This window comes from Anguilla anguilla, chromosome 5 (genome assembly GCF_013347855.1).
Source record: "Anguilla anguilla isolate fAngAng1 chromosome 5, fAngAng1.pri, whole genome shotgun sequence".
NCBI classification, from domain to species: Eukaryota; Metazoa; Chordata; class Actinopteri; order Anguilliformes; family Anguillidae; genus Anguilla; species Anguilla anguilla.
In genome coordinates this window covers 30951120-30965054 of record NC_049205.1, presented here as the reverse complement: position 1 = coordinate 30965054, position 13935 = coordinate 30951120, and the positions used below count along the sequence as shown (strand labels likewise).

Here is a 13935-nt window from a genome sequence, read left to right as displayed (position 1 = left end):
ATAAAGGCAGGCCTTGATTCTGCTGTTTGCTTCTGATGTAAATAGAGAAGATGAAAGAGAAGTTGATTGTTTCAGTTTCTGTCCACTCAAAGTTGTATGATTTCACAAATCATAACTACTATAACCAAAATAAGTGGCCCAAGGTGCAGCAACAAATAGTGCCGTGGAAAAATGTGGACGTGGCAAGTTATTTGATAGATTCTGTTTTGAAGAATTACTCTAAATATTACTGAAACAAAGCAACAGAATCTCAAACATAGTGGAAGTTTTTCCTCAAACAATACTAATGTTTACTCCATTTTTTAGGGAAAAATGATGATTGTTTATTTCATTTTATTAGCCTTGAGTGAAAAAACTGATTCAGTTAGCACACATTGCTTAGGTATAGAGAATGTTATCTGTCAAAGGACTGCTGCCACTGATTTTAGCCAGCATGGAGGAACGCCAAGACTGGTGATAAGTAAAGAGAGGCTGACGTTTGTTTGGTTAAAATGGTCATAAGGAAAATAAACATGGTAGTTTGTCTGATTGCAGTAGGCAGCTTGCATTATTTTTTAAAAACAGGACAATTGTTTGCAGTCACACCATCCATCCATCCATTATCTATACCCACTTATCCTGAGCAGGGTCGCTGGAGCCTATCCCAGCATGCATTAGGCAAGAGGCAGGAATACACCCTGGACAGGCCGCCAATCTATCACAGGGAACACACACCATTCACACCTATGGGCAATTTAGGGTCTCCAATCGGCCTACCTGCATGTCTTTGGACTGTGGGAGGAAACCGGAGTACCCGGTGGAAACCCATGCAGACAACATGCTAACTCCACACAAAAAGGACCCAAGCCAAGATTCAAACTCATGACCTTCTTGCTGTGAGGGGACAGTGCTATCCAGTGCACCACCGTGCCGCTCTGCAGTCACACCGGTACTCCCAATTTAAGTTTGAAGTCGCACAGTTTAAATTTAGGTCACATGACCAAAAGTCCTGCAATTTTCAAGTGTGGAAGCATATGCAGGTTTACATTTAAAACTGCCACTCTCTACAACTGAGTATGGTTGCAGATTACTCGCTCCAGTAAAAGGCACTTTTGGGTGATGGCATACCAAACTAATTAGCATGTTTGACGTATTGCCAGTAACATTCCTGATTTTAGTTGAACAATGCTGAATGATAAGGCAGTGTCCTGAAGCTCTGGCTTCACATTTGAAAATGCCATATTGATTAAGCTTGGCCGAAGTAACAACATTCAGCCCTTTGCAAATGTTAAGTCATCGGTGGGAACTCAGAGTTTAGATTTTAAGATCAGTACAAAAAAAGTTCTGCACATGCATCAAAGCAAAACTGTAATTGTTCTGATTTCAGCACGTACAAAACTGAAAGTCCCCAAACAAACTGAAAATCCCATGCTGAACAGTGTTGTACAAATTAATGTACAGTTATACCCCAAACTAGACACACTCCAAGGTTATAAGTCACATTTTAATGTAAAGATTTTTTATTTAATAAATAATTCATGAATTACAGTCCAAGGAACATTATTACATAGGATTTATTTCATCCACAGTTTGCCTTAATACGAGCAATCATCTTAAGTAAACTGGTGCATCATTAGATAAAATAATTAGTATAGAGAGATATTATACCAAGAACATTATTCAGTTAAAACTTTAACTTATATTTTTGTCAAAATGTTCTTAAATACCTTCATTGCTACGAAAATGCACTGTCATCAACACCTTAGTGTAAAGTTGTCTATATGGCAGTGGATATAATAGGGATACAGAGCCCTACAAAATGATTCCTTCCCTTAATTCAGATGAACAAAAAAGACTGTTTAAAATAATACAAGTATTGAGGTGTATTTTAATTCTAAAATATGGAAAATATAATAATTCAATAACAATTCAATAAAATGAACCAAAAGAACACTTCTCAAATGATAAATTTATTTCCCAGGACTATATGTGTTGCAAACATTCACACCCCTGTTTTCAGTACTTTTTTCACCCTGCCTTGGCAAAAATAAGACTATTGGGTCATCTATTATAGTTCTTTATGAATTGTATCCTTGACCATTCGTCTATACAGTCAACAACTCTCTGGGTCTTATTTTGGTGGCAATGGAAGAGCCATACCATCTGGGCATAAGTGGAATTGGTAGTTGCATCTCACGCAAATGGAAGTGTCACCTACGTCAGGTTTGGTAGTTTCGTGGTCTGCTGTAAACCCATTTGTGTCAACATGGGTTGGGTGCCATAACAGGAGACATGTCCTTACATAATGCAAGTGCATGTCAGAAATTAACAATTATTTTTATTTTTTTATTTGAAATAGTGATGCTATAGAGAAATAATATATAACAAAGAAACAAGCACTGGCATTTAAATTGAAAATTAATTTTGTTTGAGGGGGAAATAACTATGAAAATGAAAACTATGCAATCTCACCTTAGTTTTGATATCACGAGAAATAGTTCATATAGAGAAGCTTGTAAAGCCCTTGCCTTTTGGCCATGATGAAATTAACAGTTGACTGTGGTGTTTTTAAATGGAAAAAAATTGGGCTGATTGGCAATAATGAAACCAAATCCCCATCACACCAATTCAAGTTTTGCCTTTTGAAACTTTTGCAGCTGTGCATTAATAACACTACAGCCTGGTGTCACAAGATTACAGAAATTGAATTGGACACGCCTTCATTTGCATCTCATATTAGGGCTAGGACTTGACAATTGTGCATTGACTGTTAAAATATGGCCCTTTCCCTGTTTTCTATGTCTTTTCCCATAGCGATGAATGACGCATTTTAAGTATATATTATCTCATTTCTTATACTTCAGTGAAGTCTTGGTTCCTTTTGACTTGAAAACTGTAGTATGTTAATGTGTACTTATTTTAGTTGGATTATTTAAAATAATTATTCAGGGTGTGAATATTTGTGACACAAATATCTAAAAAAAATAAAATAAATAATAATAATAATAATTATGATGATGATGATGATGATGATGATGATTATTATTATTATTATTATTATACTGCCTTCATTGCTCATCATTGTCAAGGGTTCAAATAATTTTGGAGGGCACTGAAAATATATGAACTCCTTAATATGTCTGTTTTCGCCAGTGCTACAGTGTGCATAAAAGAAAATTTTGTACTGATATTTTGGATAATGTATCAATAAACAAGTCCATTTCAAAACTATGAAGAAGTTGAGACAGTAGTCTTGACTCCTGTCTGTTTCATTTTCATTGAGTAATGTTTGGGGAAATTCTCTGAATCCTTCCTTTTCATTTTCACATATAACCACACTCCAAAATGCTTTTGGCAAAAAATAATACCAAATGTAGCTTAGTAAAAATTCAGTGCTGAAATTCATAGGACTACACAATTGTACCATGGACCATAATTTTTTTAACCATGTGGGGGCAGTATAAGGATGAATATCTATCTGGCTGTGGCATGCTGAACCATGCGTTTTGTGTGAGGCTGTGTCATTTATTTTCACTTCTCTTTTCAGTTTCAGCCATTTTCCATGATATATTGCTAAATCTAATTCTGAGACTATCCATGGCTCTTTAATTATTTTTCGTTTACTATAAGCTACACACACAAGGAGTACCAGACATCACAAAATTAATGCTATTTACAATATTTTAACATAAGAAAAGAAAATATTGCTTAACAAATGGTAGCACAAAAATATTTGATCAGTAACACTTTGAAATAATGCCTGCCAATTCTGCTAATGATCACTGGGGTGGTTCAATGACTAGGAATTTGCAGCCAAGGATTTAAAAGTGCTGCTATCATTTCCTCGAAAAAAATACTTTTTCTGATGTTTCTGTCCTCTCCACAGACAGTAATGAGCCTGTGTGGACACTCCTCCTGCCCTATAAGTGAGGGTAAATCTTCCTCTCAGTGGCCACTTTCCCCAGCACTTCTCCGCTGAACTGATAGGTCAGCTTCTTCTTCACCTTCTTCACCTCACCTGTCTTGCCGTAGTTCCGCAGGGCCCGGGCCATTTTCTGGTAGGTCATCTTCTTGCGGTTGCCTTTCTGCACGCCCCAGCGGTTGGCCAGGGCTTCCTTGTGCTTGGAGGAGAACTGGAAGGTTCCCTTGTCTTTGTCCACCCACCAGATGCTGTCCTTCATGTCTCCGTTCCTCAGCAGGTCCAGCAGGAACTGGTACAGACGGATTTTCTTCTTGTTGCCTAGGCAGATAGGGGTGCTGCCTGTTATCATCACTGGAAAAACCGGAAAAAGCACATGGATGCCTAATCTCCGTAGATCTCTATAAATATAATTGATATTTGTAACACTCTAAGTTATGAATTTTGTGTGTGCTTCGTGAAGAAAATGATGCTCTAATGCCTCCCATGTAACAAATGAGTGGCCCAGTTTTTTTACACATTATGGTATCATAAATTCACTCTACTTTATCTTATTTTTGCTTTCAATATAGGCCTATTTCCCAGAATATTTCTGCCAGCTACTGATTTATATAACAAAATTAAATGAATGATGTTCAAAATGTAGGAGAAAATAGATATATGGAAATAAATTAATAGTCTTTCAGTGGTTCTCACACTTGTAGTAAGCTGTGATATATGGGGGCAGTCAGGGTTTGCCTACCTGACTCTATACCAGAGGTACAGGGGATATGGTCCACATGCTCTTCTCCATCTGAAACCTCGAAGGGGGGGCTACGGCCCCCTGGGTCCTCCTCGTCTGAGCTCCGTTGAGCTGGGGAGGGGTGTGGGTAACACAGGTTCCGAGGGAAATATGACATCTGGAAAATGTGCACATCAAAATCTAATATTTATATTCCATCCAGCCCCAATTTCCTACTGTTCTCCTTTAGCTCTCCTGTCTGCCCTCATCATGAAACACTGACATAACATCTTGTTTTTGTGATGGACTCACATACACGCATATTCTCTTAATCATTCAAGCATACCTTGGCTTTGCATGAAACAGCACCATCTGTGAATTTATAAGATTTGGTACATGTTTCTCTCAAGTAGATTTGCTCATTTGCTTGTCTTCTGGTGACTTTTTCAGATTTGCCAAACAGTAGGACAAAATAACGCTTTGTGAACATATCTTAAAATACTGAAATGTGTGACTTTGGAGACCACAAGCATGCTATGTGCTGAAAGAGGAAGTCCATTGCTATGCATGGACATGCTGTGAAAAATGAATACAAAAAACATTGTGGGTAACACTAAATTAGCAAAACCCTAACTATATATGCGAGAAATGAGAAGCAGAAATAAACTACAACTAATGCAATTCAGTTAAACAACTAGATCATGAATTCCTTCAATAAACACTCCATTGGCCATAAACATCACTCATAATAAAAAATTCTAAGCAAATAATTAATGTAATGTAATGCATGTGTAAATACTGTACATGATAACTTTTCACTTGCAAACACTTGTTATTGTGTACAGTATTTATATATGCATGCCATCATGTACTTCTTCATTTTTCAAATTACTTTTTGAGTTTCAAATACTAGCATATATGCTCTAAATCATGCAGTGCAGGAATTTCAAATAAAATATTCAAACAATAAATATAATGTTCCAAAACACTACCCATTGCTGGGCTTACATCATAACATGGACCAGTAATTTGTTCCACGTTTTTGCAATGTGAAATGAATTCTGTGTGAACCACAGACAATGTGCAAACTGTTTAGAGAAAACCTCGAGTTTTGCAATACTGGTTAGAAATGGTTGCAGTCTTTGGTGTCAAACCCAAGATGGCATGGTCAGAGCTATCACTGTGTTAGAGACTTCATCGTCTTTCAGCCTGGTATTTGTATAAAATAAGTATTCGCACTTTCAGAACAGAGACAGGTTTCTGCTTATTTTAATTTATTGTTGCATATGTACATATCTCATATCTCATAGAGAGTTCATAGTAATATTAAAATAGATTTCCTAAATTTTGTATTTAAATCCAGACGATTTTGGCATAGCTACGAACACCAAACAATTAATTAATCAATGAAGGCAGCTTGAATAGTTTGAATAGTCTTCAATATTTTTGTGCAACAAACAATGAAAAAGCCTTCACAAATAGAGATTACATTTAGAGATTATATTTTTCCACAGGCTCATTATGACTGTAGTTCCCTTGAAGTTATGTGAGGTTATAAATTATATCTTCAGCACTGGCTGCTTTCATTTTCCAGAATTAATGATCCAAGTGCACATGAAGGAAAAGAGCAACTCTCAACAACGTGAATTGTCGTTTGAGAGTTTTTCTCTGTAGATTTAGTTAGCCTTATGTCTCTTTCTTTCTGGTCGCCACCTGCAACCAACCTCTACTCTCTGTCTCGTGGCGATTATGTCCCAATAAGGAGCAGTTAAATTGGGTAAATGAGGTGAGTCCACAGGCCAGCGGTTGGTGATTCTGCACAATTTTGCCGTGTCCCCATATGATGCGTAGCAGCCTCTGTCCACAGTCAGGAAAAGTCTGCATTGAGCAATCCGCCTTGCACAGACACGGCCCCCTAGCCCACACACAAGCGCAGCTCTTTTGACACTTTCTGAGACCCTCCCACTGTACTTCCTGCAGTATCTGCTTTTTGATCGTCTGTTAGTAAAGGTTTTATTTTTATTGCCGCACTCTCTCTTTATATTTGTAAATGTATGACCCTCTGTGTTAGATTGTCTGGCAGGCCTTTCCATAATTTCAGACAGTAAATGGGACCAAGACAGCAGCTGATATGAATGCTAGTTTCTCTTGGAACAAGGCAAAGAAAAGGCTCTTCCAACCTCCTCTCTTTCACTTTGATAAATTTATATTTATCAATGTGCAAAGACAAAACTCACACGAGAGTGTCAGTACTGAAAACTCCCTGTTTTCAAAGAAAGTGAAATTCTCAAAGTGAAGCTTTTTTGTTTGTATGAAAGTCAAGACGTTAATATATTTTTATGGTGTTTCTTTACGGAATGTTAATTTTTTTAGGTAGCTTAAATTGTTGCTTTAAATGTATGCTTCATGATTTAAAAAACTGGCCACATCAACAGATTCGACTGAAAATCTTTAGAAGTACCATCATTTGGAGTTTTGCAACTACAGAAGCTGCACTCTTTATTCAATAACAGTCACATGGATATGAGTGTTGAAGTGAGAAACGAGATATGTATATGTCAGCTATAAAAGAGGTCTGACAATTAGTATCATGCTATGTGAGTTTACAAAGCAACAAGAGGAAACTAATGGAGTTCCAAAGAGGCCAAATAGTCAGTGCCCAAATTGCAGGTGCATCAGTCACAAAGCTGCAAAAATATTTAATGTGGCAAGGGGAACGCTGTTGAAAATGATGACATATGCCAAACATAAACAAACTGCACTGGTAAAGAGGAACAGTGGTTGCACGTTGAAGCTTACTGACAAGGACAGACAGGCATTTAACTGGACAGTTGCAAAACACCCCAAAACTACGGCCTCGGAAAGGCTTCAATCCGCAATGTATGTTTGTTGCCAACTAAACCATGGTGTTGGATCTGTGATGGTATAGCCAGCCACCTCTTGGCAGTCATTGGTCATTGTTCTGCATGGCATGGTCATATAACAGCAAAAAAATAAGAAGCCATTTGTGCTGCATACCCTGTTCCCTCATGATGTCCACATATAAAGATGACAGCACACCCATACATAATTCTAAACAAATTCAAGAGTGGAAGAAATTACATGCCTTCCATGGCCTCCACAATCACCAGATCTGGAACACAGTGTGTGAAATAGATTTTCCACCTCCTTCATCCCTCAAAGAACTGGAAGTTGCCCTTCCTTCCTTTCCTATCCCAATATACATAATTCAGAACTCATGAGAGCTTTCCAAGAAGAATTGAAACTGTTATGAAGGCAAAGAGTGGTCCTTTTCCATGTTAGGTAATTGGTATTGATATATATTATATATGTGAAGTGGATGGGCTACAGCAGCAGAAGACTATATCAGGTCCACTCCTGTCAGCTAAGACTAAGAAGATGAGTCTCCATTGGTCATGTGATCACTAAAACTGAATTTTTTGAGATTAGAAAAACGCTGCCTTGTATGACAAATCTTGATTTCTGCTGTGACATGCATATCGTAGGGTCAGAATTTGGTGTAGCCAAATCCATGGATCCATCCTAGTTTGTGTCAACAGTGCAGGCATATGGTGATGGTGTAATGGTGTGGTGAATGTTTTATTGGCATACATTAGGCCTGTTAATACCAATTTAGCATCATTTGAATGCCGCAGCATAGCTAAGCATTGTTGCTGACCATGTTTTCCCTTTTTGGCCATAGCATTTTCAAATGGATACTTCAAGCAGGATAATGCGCTATGTCACAAAGTATGCATCATCTGGTTCCACAAACATGACAGTGACTTTGGTATACAAAGATCTCAATTCAAGAGAGCACCATTGGAATGAGGTGGAAGAGGAGGTTCTCAACATGAATGCATGGTCAAAAAAGTCTACAGGAAGCTATCGAGTCAATACTGACTAAAACGCCTAAGAAATGTTTTCAGCACTTGGAAATTATTAAATCCATTCTGCGAAGAATTCAGGCAGATCTGGAGGCAAAATGGGTCCTACCCAGTACAAGTACAAGATAGGCGTACCAAATAAAGTGACCATTGTATATATATTTAGACACAAATGGGTAAATACATGGGAGGAACATTTTTTTAAGTTCCATTTCACAGTGGTCTCCTGTATACTTTTATGCTGTCTGGAATAGACTGATGAGGGCCTATATTGTATCCATAGCTTTACTTTTGTATGAAGTAATCATATGAAATAAAGGTGTTCAATACAAAATAAATACACGCAACATGATACATGAAAGTTAAACTTTCAAAAATTAAACTTGCTTTTGAATAAACTGAGTTACACAATGCAGCCTGGCCTTATTTTCCCAATGCTGTCTGACTCAGTCATGAATCACAACCTACATGCTATGAATACCACAAATTATTATTATTGCGCTTCCAATATTATGCCATATGAAACTGATTTTCCATGGTCAGTGTTAGTTACAGCAATTCATATGTGCGAGGATATATCAGGTAACCAAGAGTTACCTGATATATTTAAAGTTGACGAATAGCTGTGAACAAATAACTGAAATAGATTAATTGAACTGCTTGGGCCCTACCGGTGTGCCACGGTACTCATTTGAAATTTAAAGGTTCAAATGAAATAAAAAACTTAAATGAACAAATCTCATTCACAAAAGCCAAAATATATGTAATTAAAATGCATAGTGCTTAATCAAACCCCCCCCCAAAAAACATTTAGGCCTACTGTTGACACGTCACATCAACGTCAGTACATTGCTTGCTTTTGAGAGTGGTGTGCCTTGAGATTCCATACATTTGGAAAAAAAAAGGTTGGGAAATGCTGCTGGACATGGTCTTTACACTGTGTAGAATAAGATCCACGTTCTCAGTGTTGTATTGAGATAAAAACACACATTCACATATTTTATATTGGGGATTGATGGCATGGTTTGCTACCCAAAAACTTGTCCAATTTAATAAATAATAATGCTGCAGCTTTCGAGTAATGTTGTTCTAATTGATTGGTAACCTAATTAATGTTTCAAAATCTTAAATCAATCAATCTTTATTTATTTATTTATTTTAATCACATTTTGTAATTATTTTCATATCAATCAAATTCCAAATTTGATATGAACATTGAGATAAATGACATTGTTCTCATAAAAATAAATATTATGAGTTTGTCTGAGGTCGTGCAATGCTGCTGTGTATAACCTACAGGAAACTGTTTAGATTAATAACTAACACCAAATAATATTCATCATTAATGTGAAATATTAAAATGTGAAATTATTATTTTGATATCCTAGGATCACATTCTAAATGCAAAATTAATTGCAAAATTAACCTGGGAAAGCCATTATTCAGATACAGACAAGTCCATTATACAAAGTATATAATACTTGTCTTTATGATACTTTTTATAATAATAAAAAATAATATTTAAATAATAACAAATTTTGCTAATACTTAAATAGTATTTACATGTGTGAAAAAAGATGTGACTCAAGTGCAAGGAGTATTAAATTCACTTAAAACAAACAAACAAATTCACTTAAAACAAAAAAAGATTTAGGTAATAAGCAACTTTCGTATTCTGTGGGTGGTGTGAAGCCATCCGTGACCAGTGCTAGGCCTACTAGCCTGAACGTACACAGCAAACTGAGGCAGTTTGGTCTTAATCTAATTCCACATCTGAGAAATTCTGAAATTCCTGAATAAAACCTGTTTCATTAGCTGAGCAATGACAACTATATTCACGATATTTTCATTTTTGTTTGAAATTTCTGCAAATGCACCTGTTGAAATATATATGTATTATAGACTGGTGGTGTTTCAGAGAAAAATAAAAATAGGTGAAGCAACTCCAAATAATTCTGCATAAAGAATATAGTTTCAAACTGTTGCCATACATACAAGCTTAACTATGCTAATTGTAAATTAGCATAAACCTTTGAGATAAATACAAGTAAAATGTGAATTTAAATAGAATAAATATGATTTTTTTTTTCATGAAAGGGCAAGATACAAAATCTATGCAAAAAGCAAACATCTAATTTAAATACATATTTATTTTTAATTAAGATTCTTATATTTAAAGGCCTAGCTAAACATAAAATACATTAGAATAAAACAAAGGAAGATGGCATGTTGTGTTTAAAACTCCATCATGCCATAGCTTTGATTTTTAATTACGAAATGTTTTTCGAATTAAACATGAAAGCCTTTGACTGCAAAACAACTTTTGAATATGATTATATCTCTTGCAATGAGGAGACTTATAGTCTAGATAAGCCATATTGAGATGTTGACCAGGTTGGGATAGATTGGAATAATTGTTAAGAAGGAAACCTTTGGAAATTATGTTAGAAATAATTCTGTAGGGGTGGGCCATCATAAATTGCAATGTAAGGTACATAGCCCAGGCATGGTCATAAGCTAAACGCGGAAAGCAAAACAAACAAAAATATCCAAGCACACCAAGAGCATAGTTTTGTTGCAAGATTAAATCCCCCTGAAGTCATGCTACTCCACATCATATCCACAGCTGTACAAATTGAACGCATGTCTGCTGCTGGGCAGGTTTGTGTGGGGAGCGCGGAGGGGGCAAAAAGAGGAATTGCAGAATTACCTGTTGGGGGATTGCCAGGTGATGTGGTCCAAGGCCAGGATCTAGAGTGGAGTGCATGGGCTCCATTTCTGTATATCGGTGCAAGTTGGTAATGTGTAGGGGTTGTACACTTTGCAACTCTGTGAAGTGGGTTGGCTGGGGGTTCTCAAATTCACCATGGTGGATGTGATGGGGGTCCCAGCCATAATCTACAGTGGAGCAGAGTAATTGCAAATCTCAAAACATGTTTCATGTTGACCACTAGTATTTCTTGTTATAAAATTTGGCAGCAGTGTGACTTTAACCTGACTGATATGAACGAGTTAAAACAACCTTGCCACACTGTATAGTTATTACATTGTACCACATACAGGCTAGACAGAGGTGCCAGAAGTGTTCCTATTTTTATGACAATTTTTAAAGAAGCTGCAAAGTGCTCCATCATTCACTTTCAGTAACACACCTAAGTGTTACCTTTTTCATTTGATTTAGTTGATGGATTTTTTAAAAACTTTTTTTTTAGCTTTTTAAAATGAGCTTTAAGCTAATTTTAGCATTGCTTGAGATGTAAAATACTATTTCCCAGAAGAAGAACATATTTCTTAGTTAATTTCCTATTGACAAATTATTAAAGCAGTGAAAGATAAAACAATTAGCCAATCAATCCATAAGCACGGGCATGTGGTTCACTTATATTCCACACACCACTGTCCTTACAACATAGGTTTGAAGGGTTCTCAAGGCTTACAATTAAAAACAAGTTCAGAAACAACACATATATTATTTTTAAAACATATTCCTATATCCTCCAATTTATTCACATGGATATAGTGCCATAGAGTTCAAATTAACTTTTGCATACCAATAGGGTCTAGGAACAGTTTACACATTCAAGTTAAAAAGTCAGTTAAAAACTAAAATTAAAAAATGTTCTTAAAATAGGGCCTTGGATGCCACCTGTAATTGCACATTCAGTGAATACAGAAATAAATAAAAAAAGTTATATATTATTATTATTATTACACCTACACAGTAAAATCTGCAGTGTTAATTACACTATAATATACTTAATTTGAGTCAAATAGAGATCACTTTTATTGTAGTACTGTATATTTAACACTGAACATGTACTGTAACCCTGTACTCAAAGAATCTGTAGAACAATGCCAGCAATTAATTCATTTTTTTTATTTGATTTCTTCTGGGTCTCTGTTTCTTCTTAAATTATACTTCAGAGCTTATCCACTTACTATTATGTTATTGGCAATCAAAATAAATCAAAATAAAATTACTTTATCTTACCAGGGCAAAATACGACTGTAATAAATGTGAAGACATCGGTCAGGATTCCATATTTTCCTGAGCATTATGACAACTATATTCGTAGTAATCCTGCCACTCTACAATTCTTCTCTACAATTACAAAAACAACTCTGAAAACAGGAATTGTACATACAGTAATACTAATAATAATAATAATAATAATAATAATAATAATAATAATAATAATGTTTTTGTCATTTTGTCAAATCTTGAACTTACCTCCATGACTTTCTCCATCACTATTAGAGTATGGGTAATATTCTAAGGGTGGTCTATAGATGTCTGGATCATAGGCAATCATTTCTTCTAATGGCTTTAAAACAACAGAAGGGGATATTAGAGAGAAAATGACAATATGTGGCAATATACATGTTTACATTACATAATTATGAATTTATAATAACAGATTCAGCTTTTGTACTGAATACTATATCGTCATTTTCATTTTGGAAGTGACCAGTATATTCTTTGGAATTCAGAAATAGTATAGTTATACAAATACATAACTGTTTATGTTAAAAAAACACACATTTTCATCAGAAAATCTAAATAAAAAGTTTAATAGAAACATTTTTAAGTAACTGTAATTGCAAATTCAACTGAAGTATGAATTCAGGTACAGTACACAGGCAAAGAGTGCATACTATTTTGTAAAACAATTTGAATGTAGGTTCTAGGACGCAAATCTAGAGGAAATAGTTTTCCCCTTTCATTTTGTTCACCTTTAGATTTAACTCTCCTTATACAGCACTCAAATTTCACTTTCAATGCTAAATTCGTAAAAGAAAAACATTTGGTAAACAATATCCACCACATAATGAGTTGAATATTTGTTTTACATAATCCATAGCTGTCAGTAAGGCCTACTGAAATGCATTTAAAATACAGAGCTGTGTAGGAATACATTTATTATATACTCACAGGTGGAATGAGGTACCCCTCCATCCTGTATGCATGGAGCATTAAGTCCTCTCTGCCAAATATACTGTGCTTGCAGGGCTTCTCAGTCTTTCAAAACTTTGCCAAGGCCATTGCATAACTAAGAAAATTTCCTCTACAAATGAACCTTGAGGGGTCTCCTTTGCCACGTTATCCTATTGCAGACTGCTCACCACTGGACTACCAAAACACAGAGCTCCAACATACCTTCAACAGACTACATGTGTATTAGGAACACAGTGGCAGTGGTGAAAGACGGCCTTTTAAATTTACTTCTTTTTTTTGTGCTGAAAGTTCCTGATTGTGTGTGATTTGTCAGGTGGAGATACAGTACAGCATGACTCCTCAGATCTAACAGCGACCAATCACATCAAAGCTCATTGTTCTACTTAGCCAGTCTTTTCTTGTACGTTTCCATATATTCATTGTTACTTATTCAATATATTCATTGGTACTTATTTAATAAAAATGGATTATG

General features: G+C 35.7%; 1 protein-coding gene across 2 annotated transcripts; it reads right to left on the bottom strand.

The window, feature by feature from the left end:
• Positions 1 to 1465: 1465 nt before the first annotated feature.
• On the bottom strand, positions 1466 to 13935 carry spi1b (Spi-1 proto-oncogene b). Of its 2 annotated transcripts, none has more exons than XM_035418599.1 (5): positions 13440 to 13935; positions 12738 to 12831; positions 11217 to 11404; positions 4641 to 4797; positions 1466 to 4252 (listed from the first exon to the last, which is right to left on the bottom strand). In XM_035418599.1, exons 1-5 carry the CDS (start codon positions 13479 to 13481, stop codon positions 3900 to 3902), a joined length of 834 nt encoding a protein of 277 aa, XP_035274490.1. In that variant the 5' UTR covers positions 13482 to 13935; the 3' UTR covers positions 1466 to 3899. The 2 variants fall into 2 exon arrangements, with proteins under 2 accessions (XP_035274490.1, XP_035274491.1); XM_035418600.1 differs by having other exon boundaries at positions 1466 to 4219; positions 13440 to 13932.